Source organism: Odocoileus virginianus, chromosome 27 (genome assembly GCF_023699985.2).
Source record: "Odocoileus virginianus isolate 20LAN1187 ecotype Illinois chromosome 27, Ovbor_1.2, whole genome shotgun sequence".
Lineage (NCBI taxonomy): Eukaryota > Metazoa > Chordata > Mammalia > Artiodactyla > Cervidae > Odocoileus > Odocoileus virginianus.
The window spans coordinates 10350780-10364638 of NC_069700.1; the positions used below are offsets into that span (position 1 = coordinate 10350780).

The 13859-nt window shown below is 36.7% G+C and overlaps 1 protein-coding gene across 3 annotated transcripts in view; it reads right to left on the minus strand.

Annotated features, from left to right (window-relative positions):
- Positions 1-13859, minus strand: part of NUP153 (nucleoporin 153) — a 62418-nt gene that overhangs the window by 16719 nt on the left and 31840 nt on the right. For all 3 annotated transcript variants that reach the window (XM_070456182.1, XM_070456181.1, XM_020893677.2), the window contains 5 exons: positions 10504-10641; positions 9755-9853; positions 8500-8587; positions 4028-4153; positions 1331-1951 (listed from right to left, as the gene is read on the minus strand). In XM_070456182.1, the coding sequence (XP_070312283.1) occupies positions 1331-1951; positions 4028-4153; positions 8500-8587; positions 9755-9853; positions 10504-10641 (1072 nt within the window). The remainder of the gene's footprint in view (positions 1-1330; positions 1952-4027; positions 4154-8499; positions 8588-9754; positions 9854-10503; positions 10642-13859) is intronic.

Here is a 13859-nt window from a genome sequence, read left to right on the forward strand (position 1 = left end):
ATGAGCGAACGATCCCCAAATCTGTGTCTCCAGTCCAGAGGGTCTATACTCAGTTTTATATCTTAAAAAATCTCACACATATCTGTCAACTTCAGCAGCTTGAACTTAATGTATCTTCAACTAAATACATTATTCTATCCCCCTCCACTTGATTTCATTAGTACATATCACCACCATCTCTACCTATATTATTGATCAAATTCCTAATCTGTGCTCTCGTCTCCAAATTTTGTTGCCATCAAATCCATCCTCCAAAAAGTCACTGGGTGACTGAACAAAAGTACAAGTTTGACCCATCAACTCAATTAATTTTGCTCTCAGACATGCATCAACAGCTTTCTTTTTTTGTTAAGGGGACAATGAGGAATGCCAAATGAGAAGAAGAAGATATTTCAGAATAAAGACTCTGAAATCTTATTCCTGTAGAGCTGTCTAGCAGGAATCAGAAATATAGTTCACCCCTTGTGTTAGGACAGGGTTCTAGGCTATTAAGAGCTTTTCATTGTAGACACAAAACCACGCATCCATCAATTATGCAATAAAAATAGGAAGTATAATTCCCAGGACACTCATAACATGTTTTATTTAGGATCTATGTTACCATGTATCTGTACCAAATAATTATATAATAGTATTACAAAAACATCAAAGAGTCAAATGAATTAATTCCAAATGAATTAAAGATCAGTGTAAATCTTCAATAGCTCTTTCAAAATTGAACAGAGAAACAGGAAAAATTCAACTCTAACTCCATTTTTTTGTCTGCCCAATAGTATTTTTTCATTAACGATTTAGTAACTTATGATCATTGCAGGATCTCCGGCAGATAGCACAGACAGGTACAGGTATCACCATTAGTACTCAGCCACACTCTTCTGATAACGCAATACTGTCTACTCCTTAATGAAACTAGCTGTGGAAACGACCACTAGCCACCCTCACTTCCTCTTTGAGAAAAAGAGACAGAGTAGTATTTTATTCTGTGAAAAGGTTTGAGAAAGAGTGCTCCATTCTAAGACCTTTGCATCTGTATCAGCCAACTTTGAAAATGATCACGAAAAGCCAGAAGTTTCTAATAAAAGTGCACACAAAGAAGAGGCCAAAGCAAAGGCTGGACTGATTAAACACACGACCGAGCCTAAGAGAACATGCAGTGCCAGTTCCAAGCAAGTCATTTCCATTTCAAGACAGTTTGGAAAATTACGACATATGAGGAAATGCTCATCCTGAAACGTTTAAAATACTGAGGTTGTTCTTAGCTGTTTTACAGAGAATTAAAATGTTCTATTAAAGTAATGAACAAAATTATTCCAAACAGCCATAAACGTACCTGGTTTCTCAGACATACAGGACACACACTTATTGTCTTCTGCATTATTAGAAACAGAGCACACTGGACACTCCCAAGATCCCACGGGCCTTTTGAATTTATCTGCAAATCCTAAGGCACCAGTGGTCACAGTGCAGCTGGAGGAGGAGGCAGCCACAGTTACAGCACTTTCTGAAGCCACTGGCAACGTAAGGGCGCGCTTAACACCAGTTCCCGGTTTCGGTGTTTCACAAGCTACACATTTTATCGCTTCAGGCTTATTCTGCACTAAACAGGTATCACAATCCCAAGTTCCTACTGCTGGTTTAAACTTGTCTCCGAAGCCTGTCGTCCCTGGTGTGGGAAGAGTCAGTTTGCCGCTTTTACTTGGTGTCCCGGCTCCAGTCTGTTTAGCGGTATCTTTTGGTAGCAATTTTGTTGCTTGGCAGGCTACGCATTTGTTGTCTGTGACTTTGTTCTGGAGCAGACAAGTATCACACTGCCACGACGACCCAGCTTTTAAACCTTCCCCAAACCCAGTTCCACTAGAAGAGAAACTACTTATTGCTGGTCTTGTGTAAACTACCGGGCTTGTGGTGGTAGGTTCAACAGCAAGAGAATCTGCCTTCGGTGATGTGAAACCTACAACCGGGGGGAAAGAGGGGAGTGGGAGGGAAAAAGTCAGTTAATGTTTTGATTAGAATGTTTCCCTGTTTATTGTTAGTAAATATTAAAAACATTAATTACTATTGGGCTGGCTAAAAAGTTCATTTGGGTTTTTCCGTAAGATCTTACAGAAAAACCTGAAACAAACTTTACAGCCAACCCAATAATGAGATACATTTATAGCTGTTAGTAATATTATTCCTGGGAGAAAACATTTTTTACCGTAATTACAGAGTTATTACAATCCAAGATGGACTACTTACGAGTTTTCACCTAAGCTGTCTCTCCAGCACTAATGACACAGTCAGGAACTGACAACCCAGCCAAGAGTCTACAGGAGGTGTTCTGTTTATGGTGTATCATCATCCTCTAGGAACTTTAGTTTACTCTAGTTCAGTCAATACCTAGTTTATGACTGGGGATTCCCAGCTGGCTGTGATGGTAAAGAATCCGCCTGTCAATGCAGGAGACCCAGGTTCGATCCCTGGGTCAGAGAATGGCTACCCGCTCCAGTATTCTTGCCTGGAGAATCCCATGGACAGAGCAGCTTGGCAGGCTACAGTCCATGGAGTTGCAAAGAGTCAGATATGACTGAGCGACTCGACTGAACTGAAGGTATACACGTAGAATCACGAAATACTGAGGAAAGGTTTTGTGCAATAAAACTGGTATCATTTAATTGATTCAGTCAAGCTATACTTTATTTGGAGAAACAACCTTTCAATCTTTTTACTTTGGACCAACTAACTTTTATTCTACATACACCAAAAAAACAGTCCTCTCTCTAGACTGTAACATCAAAGGAAAGAAAAACAGGGAAAGATGATACAGAAGGTTTGTTAGAGGTTTTTAGTGGCCCCAAGAAATAATCTAGCCTAGAGCTATTTTTCCCCAAAAGACAAAACAATTCCACATACTTCAGTTACTTCCAACAGACAACAATGTACTGTTTTGTTAATGATTAACCTGAGTCACCAAAGTTGGCAAAATTTTAACAGCAACCACTTCAAGGTGTTAGTTTTTTCTTTTTTGGATTTTCAAAAATTTCCCTCAAGAGAACATATAACTACTCCAAATTTTTGCTTTCTGAAACAGTTTAAAAGAGGGAATGGGCATTATGGATCCAGGCAAAGTGAAACTTCTACGATGACAGGCTATATAATATATGCATTTGATGCTGACTACCACTTGGTTCATCCCAGCACAGGATTCTGGAGCTCTGCCCGTAACTGCATAAAATTGTCTATACTGAGACTCCAGTAAGCAGTATACTAATCTATAAAGTGGGAGCTACACACACACACACAAAAAACCCCCTAATCTCTCTATATCTTGTACCAGCCAACCTTATTACTAAAACTCCTATTCACCTATACATGAACACACATGTTGGATAAATATAAACTCTTTCGGAGCTACTACATTATCTTATAAATCCTTTTATACTCTTACTATACACAGCCCAGTTGGAATTATGCTATCCTTTGATTTTCATACTGAAAACCCATTCCAATTTGAGGACATACTTCTATTCATCACCTTCAAATATTACCCACCAGCATTCATATCTTCTTTCCTTTCCAGTACTACCCCCTCCCTGCCCCCACACATCCTTGCGTGTGTTACAATTAGCAAATGTTTTCTTTCCACTTGGCTTTGTTATATATATACACTACAACTGGGGAATAAACTGAGAAGAACAAGGCAGTTCAATGCTCTCAAGAGAGACAAGTCCAAGTAGATCATCAAGTTTATTTACTTTTTCCAATTATTGGCCCATCTCTATTAACATGCAATTCACACTTTTTTTCTTCTATACTTGCCTCTTAGAGATTCCATTTTAGTGCAGTCCTTGAATTCTAAAGGAATAGTTTCTAAGGTCTTTCACCTAAAAAATTTACACCTGAACTATCGCTACATTCAAAAGACTATCTCCAATCAAACTAGACACCATTTTTAAAAGCCTGAAATACAACCAAGTGTAACAAATGATACTGAGATGAGATCATGATTTTATAATTAAGATTTCTGACTATCTCAAGGGCATCTCACCAGGGCTCTTCAGAACATCTAAGACACTTCCTTCTTTCAGGGTTTTCGCCGCTCTGAAAGGGCTCTCGCAATCTTCATCTTGCTTCTTCTTACAGCTTGTCCTGTTCATTGCAGTGGTATCTTGAGCTGTAATTTTTTTAATTGTAAAAGATATTATGACAAGAAAAAGCAAGTTACATGCATTTGAAAGATCTTTCAATCAACTTCTTAAAAAAAAAATTACCATAACCCAAAGATAACGACGACAAAGGACTGTACATCTCTCCTCCAAAACAGTAAAAAAATATACATACAAACTATATATAACTGATAAATGAGTCAGTTATAGATCCACTATAATGATAAGAGTCAATGAGTTCACCAGTAATCAAGAATATCAAAACAAATCTTACAGAGGATATGGCAACTGGGACATGCTCCAACACTGTATGAAACATGCCTTGATTATACAGGAACTTCTAACAACTGATTTAAAAAAGAATTCAGACTTTCCTGGTGGTCCAGTGGTTAGGAATCAGCCTGCCAATGCAGGGAACATGGGTTCGATTCCTTGGTCCAGGAAGATTCCACATGCCCTGGTAAGTAAGCCCATGAACCACAACTACTGAAGCCTGCGCCCCCTAGAGCCTGTGCTCCCCCAACAGAGCAGCCACCAAGATGAGAAGCAGCGTAGCGCCTGATTGCCGGAACTACAGAAAGTCCACGTGCAGCAAAGACGACCCAGTGCCGTCAAAACTAAAGTTTTTAGAAGCTTTTAGAAATGTTTAAAGCTTTTTAAAATGATTAAGTCAAATATTTCTTCTAAAAATTCACCCTATGATTGAAAATACCTGTCAGTTATTATGCTGAAAACCTGGATGATAAACTCAATAAAAGGGGCTAGCTACATAAATTACAGACCACTGACATGATGGAATGATGGAATGGGGCTATGCAGCCCCAAAAATCATTCTCAGAAGAACAGATACGGGAGAGAGTAGGTTAGAAAGTCCAGAAGATTGTGCCTGTTTACATCTAGAGTAATGCTGTTACTTCTTATATTTCCCAAACTTGCTAAAATGAACATATACTTAAAATAAGTATAATATTCTTATACTTAAAATACTCTACATTGTGAGTATGATAATCATTTTGTCAACACATTTTTAAGGGGGAGTGTTTCTGTTTACAGATGAAGTATTGTTTGAAAATTACCTGACAGTTGCATCTGTGTGAGAGAAGGAGTGAAGGTGGGAGAAACAAGACTGGTCACAATATGGCAAAGGCTGAAGCTCAGTAAAGTGTATCTGGGGATTCAGTCTACTATTCTATTTCTGAGAATGCCTGAAATTTTCGAAACTATAAATAACCAGGGTTTTTTAAGTTTTCACCAATTTAGTAGTAGTGGGTAAAGCAGTTCAAGAAAACCTATCTACCCTTACTTCACATCATAAGCAAAAATTAATTAAAAATGGATTGATGATCTAAACAAGAGAACTAAAACCATGAAACTCTTGAAAAGAACACCTAGGAGGGGCACATCTTCATGACCATGACAATGAATTCTTAGGACACCAAAAGCACAAGAAAAAAAACTAAACTTCACTGAAATTTGAAATCTCTGTGCATCCAAGGACACAACCAACAAAGTGACAAGACAATCAACTGAACAGGAAAAAATACTTGCAAATCATATATCTGATAAAGATCTAGTGTCCAGACTATACAAAAAGGCAAATAACTCAGCAACACAAAGAGAAACCAATTTAAAAAATGGGCAAAGGAATTCAACAGACATTTCTCCCAAGAAGATATGTAAAAGGCCAAAAGCACATGAGACGATGCAAACACAAGTTCAAGTTTTTCAAAGCACAAGCCATCCATCGTCCTTGCTTGGTCCTGCAATAAATCTTTCTCTATTAAAAAGAAAAAAGAAAGCTAAACATAGTCCTCAGGGAAATAAATGCAAATCAAAACCACAATGAAGCATCGCTTCATACCCACTAGGACGGCTATCATCAAAAAATGGGAAAGAATAAGCACGGTGCGAACATAGAGAATCCTGCTGGTGGGAATGTGAAACAGGCTGGCTGCTGAGAAGAAGTTTTATTAACTCCTCAAAAAGTTAAATGTAGGACTACCATCTGACCTATCAGCTCCATTCCTAGGTACATCCTCTGAAGTACTAAAGCCAATATTGAAACAAATACATGTACATTTATTAGCAACACTATTCACAATAGTCAAAAGGTGGAATGACCTAGATGTCCACCAATAAAAAAAAAGATAAGTTATGGTATATCCAAAGAGCAAAGCGTCATTCAGCCACAAAAGGAATGATGTTAACAGTACACGTTACAACATAGATGAACCTTGAAAATGTGAGAGAAGCCAGATGCAAAAACTCTCACTGTATGATTCCAGAATAGGTGAACACACAGAAATAGAACATGGATTACTAGTTGCCAGCAGTTGGGGGAACAGGAAATGGAGAAAAACTGGTTAATGGGTAGACTTCCTTTTAGGAGTGATAAACATGTTTTGTACTAGTTTAAAGGTGCTGACTGCACAACGCTGTGCATGTAGTAAACACCACTGAATTTTTCCCTTTAAATGATCGACTTCGTTCCTGTTGTTGTTTAGTCACTGAGTCACATCCGACTCTGCAACCCCATGGACTGTAACCCGCTAGGCTCCTGTGTCCATGGGGTTTCCCAGGCAAGCATACTGGAGTGGGTTGCCATTTCCTTCTCCAGGGAATCTTCTCAACTCAAGGATCGAACCTGTGTCTGCTGCATTGGCAGGCGGGTTCTTTACCACTGAGCCACTACAGAAGCCCATGATTACATCTTATCTCAATTTCACCTCAATAATAAAAATGTGCAAAAACCAAAACACCATACCTACCTCTTACAACTGTGTCAAAACAAAGAAAAATCGGCTTTTATTCATTATCACATTCTGTATTCCTTTACAGTCAAAACTGAATTACTTTTAGAATTTAAGGTAAATTTTAAGGATTTCTTCAAGTGTACTCAAAGAGATGGAAAAAGATGATAATGTGAAAATTAGCTCCTATCATACAGTAATTAACCATGACTTTCACATTTTCAATCAGCTTTTCAATTACCAAAGTGGTGAGAAACAGAGGTGTCAATATAAGAACAATTCTATATATACTACTTATAATACACGTCTTAAACTCTGGAGTAATTTCCCCACATGAAATGAAACACAAAAGTTGTTTTAACGAATTGTTACTCATTCAGGGACCATTAGTAAAGCATTAGTAAATATGGAAGCATTTAGTGCCTTTCCCTCATAACCAGGCATGAAAATGAAATTTGAATAGGTTTATTCCTTCTTGAATTCACAGTAACATTAAAGAAAAAAAGTCATATGTTAAGTACACCTGAAATAGACTTGTTACTTTCTCTTACACAGGACTATTTTATTCAATAGAAGTTAGGACTGCAAACATACCAGTCAAATTCTTATTCTGTGCTACTTGCAGAACCTATACTCTTGTCTTCCAGATCATACAAAACCAAAGACCTTCTCAGCTTATGGGTCCTGGTTCTTTGATATTCTGATTAAAAAAAAAAAAAAAAATCTATCTATGAGGGAAGATCTAGTTTTTTAAGATTCCCAAACTCAGCAGATAGTCAAAGAAACACTTCTGAATAAGGCAACAGCCCCATAACTGATACCTCAGTCCATAATACCCCTCTCCCACCCACACCCCCTCAACACACTGCTGTTACTCCAAGGAACCATCTCACACTCCACCCCCCACAGTATAAAAATCATGCAGTGTTTTTCTATCATTCAAATTAAAAGTCAGTTATTTAGCAGAGCGCTCAAGAATCTTTAGAACTTAAAGCTACCTCTCAATCTCATGACAAATTATTTGCTATTTTCAAAGTGCATCAGGCTTTTCCTCTTGTTCTCTTGTATTTGCTGTTTGTTGGGGGAAAAGCCCTTCCTCTCAATTCTTGACCTGAGTAGTTTAGCCCAGATGATTCTTCATTCCCCAATCACCCAATACTTGAGAGCACACATCATGACCACCATAGCAAATTCCTATAGTCTAATTATCTATTCAGGTAGGTAATTTTTTGAGAAATAGCCCATTTTTTGAGAAATTATGTACTACTACTGTCTGCAGTGGCTGGTATAATCCTTATGCATAAAAATGCTTGTGAATGCAAGAGAAACCCAGAGATGGATTCCACTGTAAATATAATGTGGAGAACTCTTGAATTTCCTATACTGAGATTTCATTTATAATAAACTGTCACTTTTCTTTGATTAAACAAAGACTGGATAAATTAGGTATTGTGACCATCCCCTTCACAAGCTGTAACTTATTCACATTTAGGGAGCTAATTATATTCACATAAAAGCATTTACAAGAATGGCCAAAGGTAAAAGAAGTAATTTGAAATATTAACCTATTTTTATGTAAAATACTATGAGAAAAAGTTTCTTACCTGAACTACTTGTAATTGGTTCTGAAACACTACTAGAGCCAGAAAGTTCTGTTGTTTTTGCCACAGGCACACTAAATGTAAATCCAATCTGTAGAGAGAGAAGGTGTCATTTAACTGTTCATTTAAACAATCCATCAAATACAAAGCTCTATTTTATTTCAAGTCAAAAAAGTATACTGGATTTCACAAACTCTAAGATTCAGTTTTTCCTATTTTAAATCTCTAAAATCGGTGTGCTTTTTATAATGAATGGTGTGTCCTAGTTTAACAAGAGCATTTTAAATTTCTAAAGCATTTTTTCATTCAAAGCCTTACATAAAATAATAATGTGTTCCTGATGCCCACTTTAGGGTTTCTAAATGCCATTTCCTAATAAAAAGTATGAGACTTCATGGACATTGAGTAGATTTCAGGCATTTGGCAGGGACATTACAAAATGATCTGGAATATCTAGTTGTAACAGAAAACAAGGACACAGTAAAAAAACAGAAGATAACATGTTAAAATGATACACATGACAAATACAGATGGGGCAACTAGAACATTAAATTTACATACTATTTTTTAAAAACTATTTATGTATTTAGCTGTGCCAGGTTTCAGTTGTGCTATGAGGGATCCAGTTCTCCAACCAGGGACCGAACCTGGGCCTTCTGCGCTGGGTGCAGCAGGCGGAGTCCCAGCCACTGACCACCAGGGAAGTCTCCAACTTATACACCATTCTTACTCAAACTATTTATTATGAAGAAACAGATACATAGCGGCACATAAAACCTTCCAACTTTTCTATATTAAAGCCAATCCAAGAGACATGCTAACTAAATGCAATATGACTTAGTTGCTAAGTCTTAATTGTAACTGGATCCGGTACCAAGAGAAACAAAACAGCAATTAAATGAGAGTCTGAGGCTGATGGGTAAATCTGAATGTGCACAGTATGTTACTAGTAACATCGTGTTACATTTTTTGGGTATGACAACTGTATTGTGGGTAATACAAAGAAGTATCTTTTTTTAAAGCGGATATAAAGAAAATATTAAAATATCTCCATCCTAACTTTCAAATGGTACATGAGAAGATGCATGCATACATACATACACATACATTTTGTGTATAGGTGTTAAAAGTTTTCTGTACATTGGAATTTTTTTGGTAAGAAAAATGCATTTCTTACCACCAATGGTATCTTAGAGCTTAAAAATACAGTATGCCTTTGGAATCAATCAATATGAAATACTCTTTGCTTGCTACTTACAGATGATGGAGGTAGTACATCTGACTCAGTAGATTTTACAATTGGAGATGAAAATCTAAACAAGGGGCTGCCAGTGCTGTTTGGAGAGGTCACTTGTACCTGGTTTTTCAAATTATTAAAGAAATGACACAAAAAGCTTTTTAGAAAAAGAAATTGGCAGTGAAATACACGTTAAGCAAATTAATTAAAATTAATTAAAATTAAGCAAATTAAAAGAAGTCAAAAGCATTTTTTTCCCTTTTAAATTTAAAAAATCACTTTTAACTTCTGAAAACTATTCAACATGTAACTGTTATAAGATCTGGCTTCCTCTTCAACGAGGAATATACATGATCTTGGAGGGAGATAATTACTGAAAGGAGAAAAATAACATCTATGAGAAAATGTTCAGAAAAAGTAAAAGTCAGGAAAAAAGCATACAAATTTTAGGAGCAGATTAAAGATATTAATTCTACTTGAGAAAATTCTTTAAAAAGCATAAATTCATTATTAACCGAAAATAAAGTATTTTAAATGGAAATATTGTTTGAAAACACTTATAATACATTCTTCCTCTAATACAATCATAAGAATTGAAGAATGCTCCCATTATGACGTAATTTTTTAAAAAAGCAAATGCTATTTCCGTTTTTCTCAAATTTCTGAGTTAACTCCCATAGTGAAAATTAATCACTGATTTAATCAGATTATCTTTTTTAAAATAAAGAAAAGCAAAAAGCACCTCTATGGAACAATGGGTTTTTTTTTACCTTATTTGTTAATGATTGTGAAGGACTAATGGGTGATGGAGAGGAAGTTGTGATCACAGAAGAACTAAAACTGAAGGTAGGCAGTGAAGAACTGGTGATGGGTAGAGAGATTTTCGGTAATACTGGTACTTCCACTTCCTAAAACACAACATATTTTATAATGACAAATTTCATCTTTTGTGTCATTCTGTTGTATCAACATATTTTCAGATAGAACGGATATAGTTACACATAAATTTAGAATAAACAGGGATGAGGCAGGACTATGCAATGTTAACAATGTAGGCTCTTGAATAAGAAAAAACTAAACAATTTGAATCCCAGCTGTGCCACAAGCCAGAAATGTGACTTTCTGAACCTATCTGTCCTCAGTTATCAATTTCCTAGCTGGTGAAAATGGAAAAAAAAAAAAAAAAATTAACATATCAGAGTTGTGGTTTAAATACAAAACAAAGTCACTTTCAGTCTTAGCATGTAAAATAAGCATTTGATAACTTATATGCAGAGTACATCATGCAAAACGCTGGGCTGGAAGAAGCACAAGCTGGAATCAAGATTGCAGGGAGAAATAGCAATAACCTCAGATATGCAGATGACACCACCCTTGTGGCAGAAAGTGAAGAGGAACTAAAAAGCCTCTTGATGAAAGTGAAAGAGGAGAGTGAAAAAGCTGGCTTAAAGCTCAACATTCAGAAAACTCAGATCATGGCATCTGGTCCCATCACTTCATGGCAGATAGATGGAGAAACAGTGGAAACAGTGTCAGACTTTAATTTTGGGGGCTCCAAAATCACTGCAGATGGTGATTGCAGCCATGAAATTAAAAGACACTTACTCCTTGGAAGAAAATTATGACCAACCTACACAGCATATTAAAAAGCAAGAAGCATTACTTTGCCAACAAAGGTTCGTCTAGTCAAGGCTATGGTTTTTCCAGTGGTCATGTATGGATGTGAGAGTTGGACTGTGAAGAAAGGTGAGCACCGAAAAATTGATGGTTTTGAACTGTGGTGTTGGAGAAGACTCTTGAGAGTCCCTTGGACTGCAAGGAGATCCAACCAGTCCATCCTAAAGGAGATCAGTCCTAAGTGTTCATTGGAAGGACTGATGCTGAAGCTGAAACTCCAAATACTTTGGCCACCTCATGTGACGAGCTGACTCACTGGAAAAGACCCTGATGCTGGGAATGATTGAGGGCAGGAGGAGAAGGGGACAACGGAGGATGAGATGGCTGGATGGCATCCCCGACTCGATGGACATGAGTTTGAGTAAACTCCAGGAGTTGGTGATGGACAGGGAGGCCTGGCGTGCTGTGACTCATGGGGTCGCAAAGAGTCGGACACGACTGAGCGACTGAACTGAACCATAAGTATTGATGAGTTTGGTGAACTGCTTCGGTTTTTAATTCAATGTAAGCAAAGATCTCCACTAGTCTCAAATGACCCACATAAGAACAGACAAAAATTGAGTTCCACTTCCGCTAATGGCAGAAGACCTTGCATTTTACCAATGCTCTGACAAGTAACAATTATGGATGCTGGACAATATATTAAAAACAACCATCTGAAAACAATAGAAAGCAACCAAAAGCAAGTAGATACTGGAGGGAAGAAGATACTGAGAAGAGGGAGGAGCTTCTTGTCCTCTTTGAGTTGGTGCCAGCTGGACAGTTGAAATTCAGAGAAAACTGCAAACCTGTTAATTGAGGCATTCAAAGGACAGACTAGGGTGACCACAATAGCTAGAAAATAAGGGGAGATGAAGTGCCACAGGGGGGGAGTCCCAAATCTGCATATAAACTCTCCAAATCTCTGGCAGAGCAAATCTGTGTAAACTACAGGTGCATAATAAAGGCACTTGGATAAACCGAAACTAAAACCTGTTCTACAGGTTCTTCAGGGTGAAGGGAAATGACATCAAATGGAAATTCAGATTTCTGGAAGAAGTGGAGAATACGTGAGTAAACATCTCTTCCTCTTAGTTTCTTTAAAATGCACGTTAAGTATGTAAAGCAAAAATGTATTGTGGATTTACAGCATATCTAAATGTAATATAAATGATATACAGCATAAAATACCAAGGAAAGGGGGGGTGGTAAATTAAACTATAAAGTTACAAGATTCTTAAATCTTATAGGAAACAATACAATATTAACACAAAGTAGAATTTAAAAAGTCAAAAACACCATAATCCCAAGAGGACTGTGTAAATTATGAGAAGGGTCAGAGATATAAAACCAACAAATAAGTAAAATGGAATGCTAAGAAATATCCAATTAACCCAAAAGAAGAAAGCTTTCAAAAAGAACAACAAAAAACAAATGCGGAAAATAGAAAATTAAAAAAGACCTTAATTCAAGCATGCCAATAATTACATTATTTATAAGTAAACATGCCAATTAGAAAATCAGAAAAAGGGCAAGCAAGACTCAATTACATGCTGTCTGTAAGAGATTTACTTACATTAAACATAAAGACAGATAAATAGATTGGAAGTTAATGGATGGACAAAAATTTAACTTGCAAATAGTAATCCTAAGAAGGCACATTTTAGTATCAGAGTGGCTAGCTATATTAAATACCAGATAAAGTAGATTTCAAGGCAAAGAATATTTCCGAAGACTTTTTTTAAAGGACATTTAGTAATATTAAAAGGGGCAAATTATTGAGAGGTCACCATAGATAAGGTGTACACACCAATGAGGGCCTCAAGATACACAAGCAAAAACTGATATAATTAACAGGAAAAATACAAATTCACCAAGTAAAAGCTGACAACTTTTAACTCACATCTCAACAATTCACTAGACACATACCTCCCCCTTCCCCACTGCCTGCAAAATTCAGTAAGAACAAAGATGATGTTAGAATTATTATCAGTCATCTTATCTGACACTCAACAACCATAGTCTACACAATGGTCAAGACTCAACAAGCAGACCATGTGCTGGGCTACAAAACAAGTCTCAATATATTTCAAAACATTAAAATCATGAATAAATCCACTTCTAAATAATCTATGGATCATATACGAAATCAAAAAGAAAACTAGGAAAAACTTCTCAACAGAAGCACCACTATAAATCTTCTAGAAGAAAACACAGGAAGACTTTTTTTGTAGACAGGGATAGGTTTCTTAGGATACAAACAGTAAATATAATGGGAAAAATCTTTAAGTTCCGAGTTCATAAAAGTTAGAATATCTGCTAATCAGAAGACACTGTCAGGAAAAGGAATAGGCAAGTCAGACCGGGAAAAAATTTTCTAAGACACGTATCGTAACAAAGTACTTGGATTATAGAGTTCCTACAACTCAGTAATAGTAAGACAACCCTATTTTTAAAAGACCAAAAGATC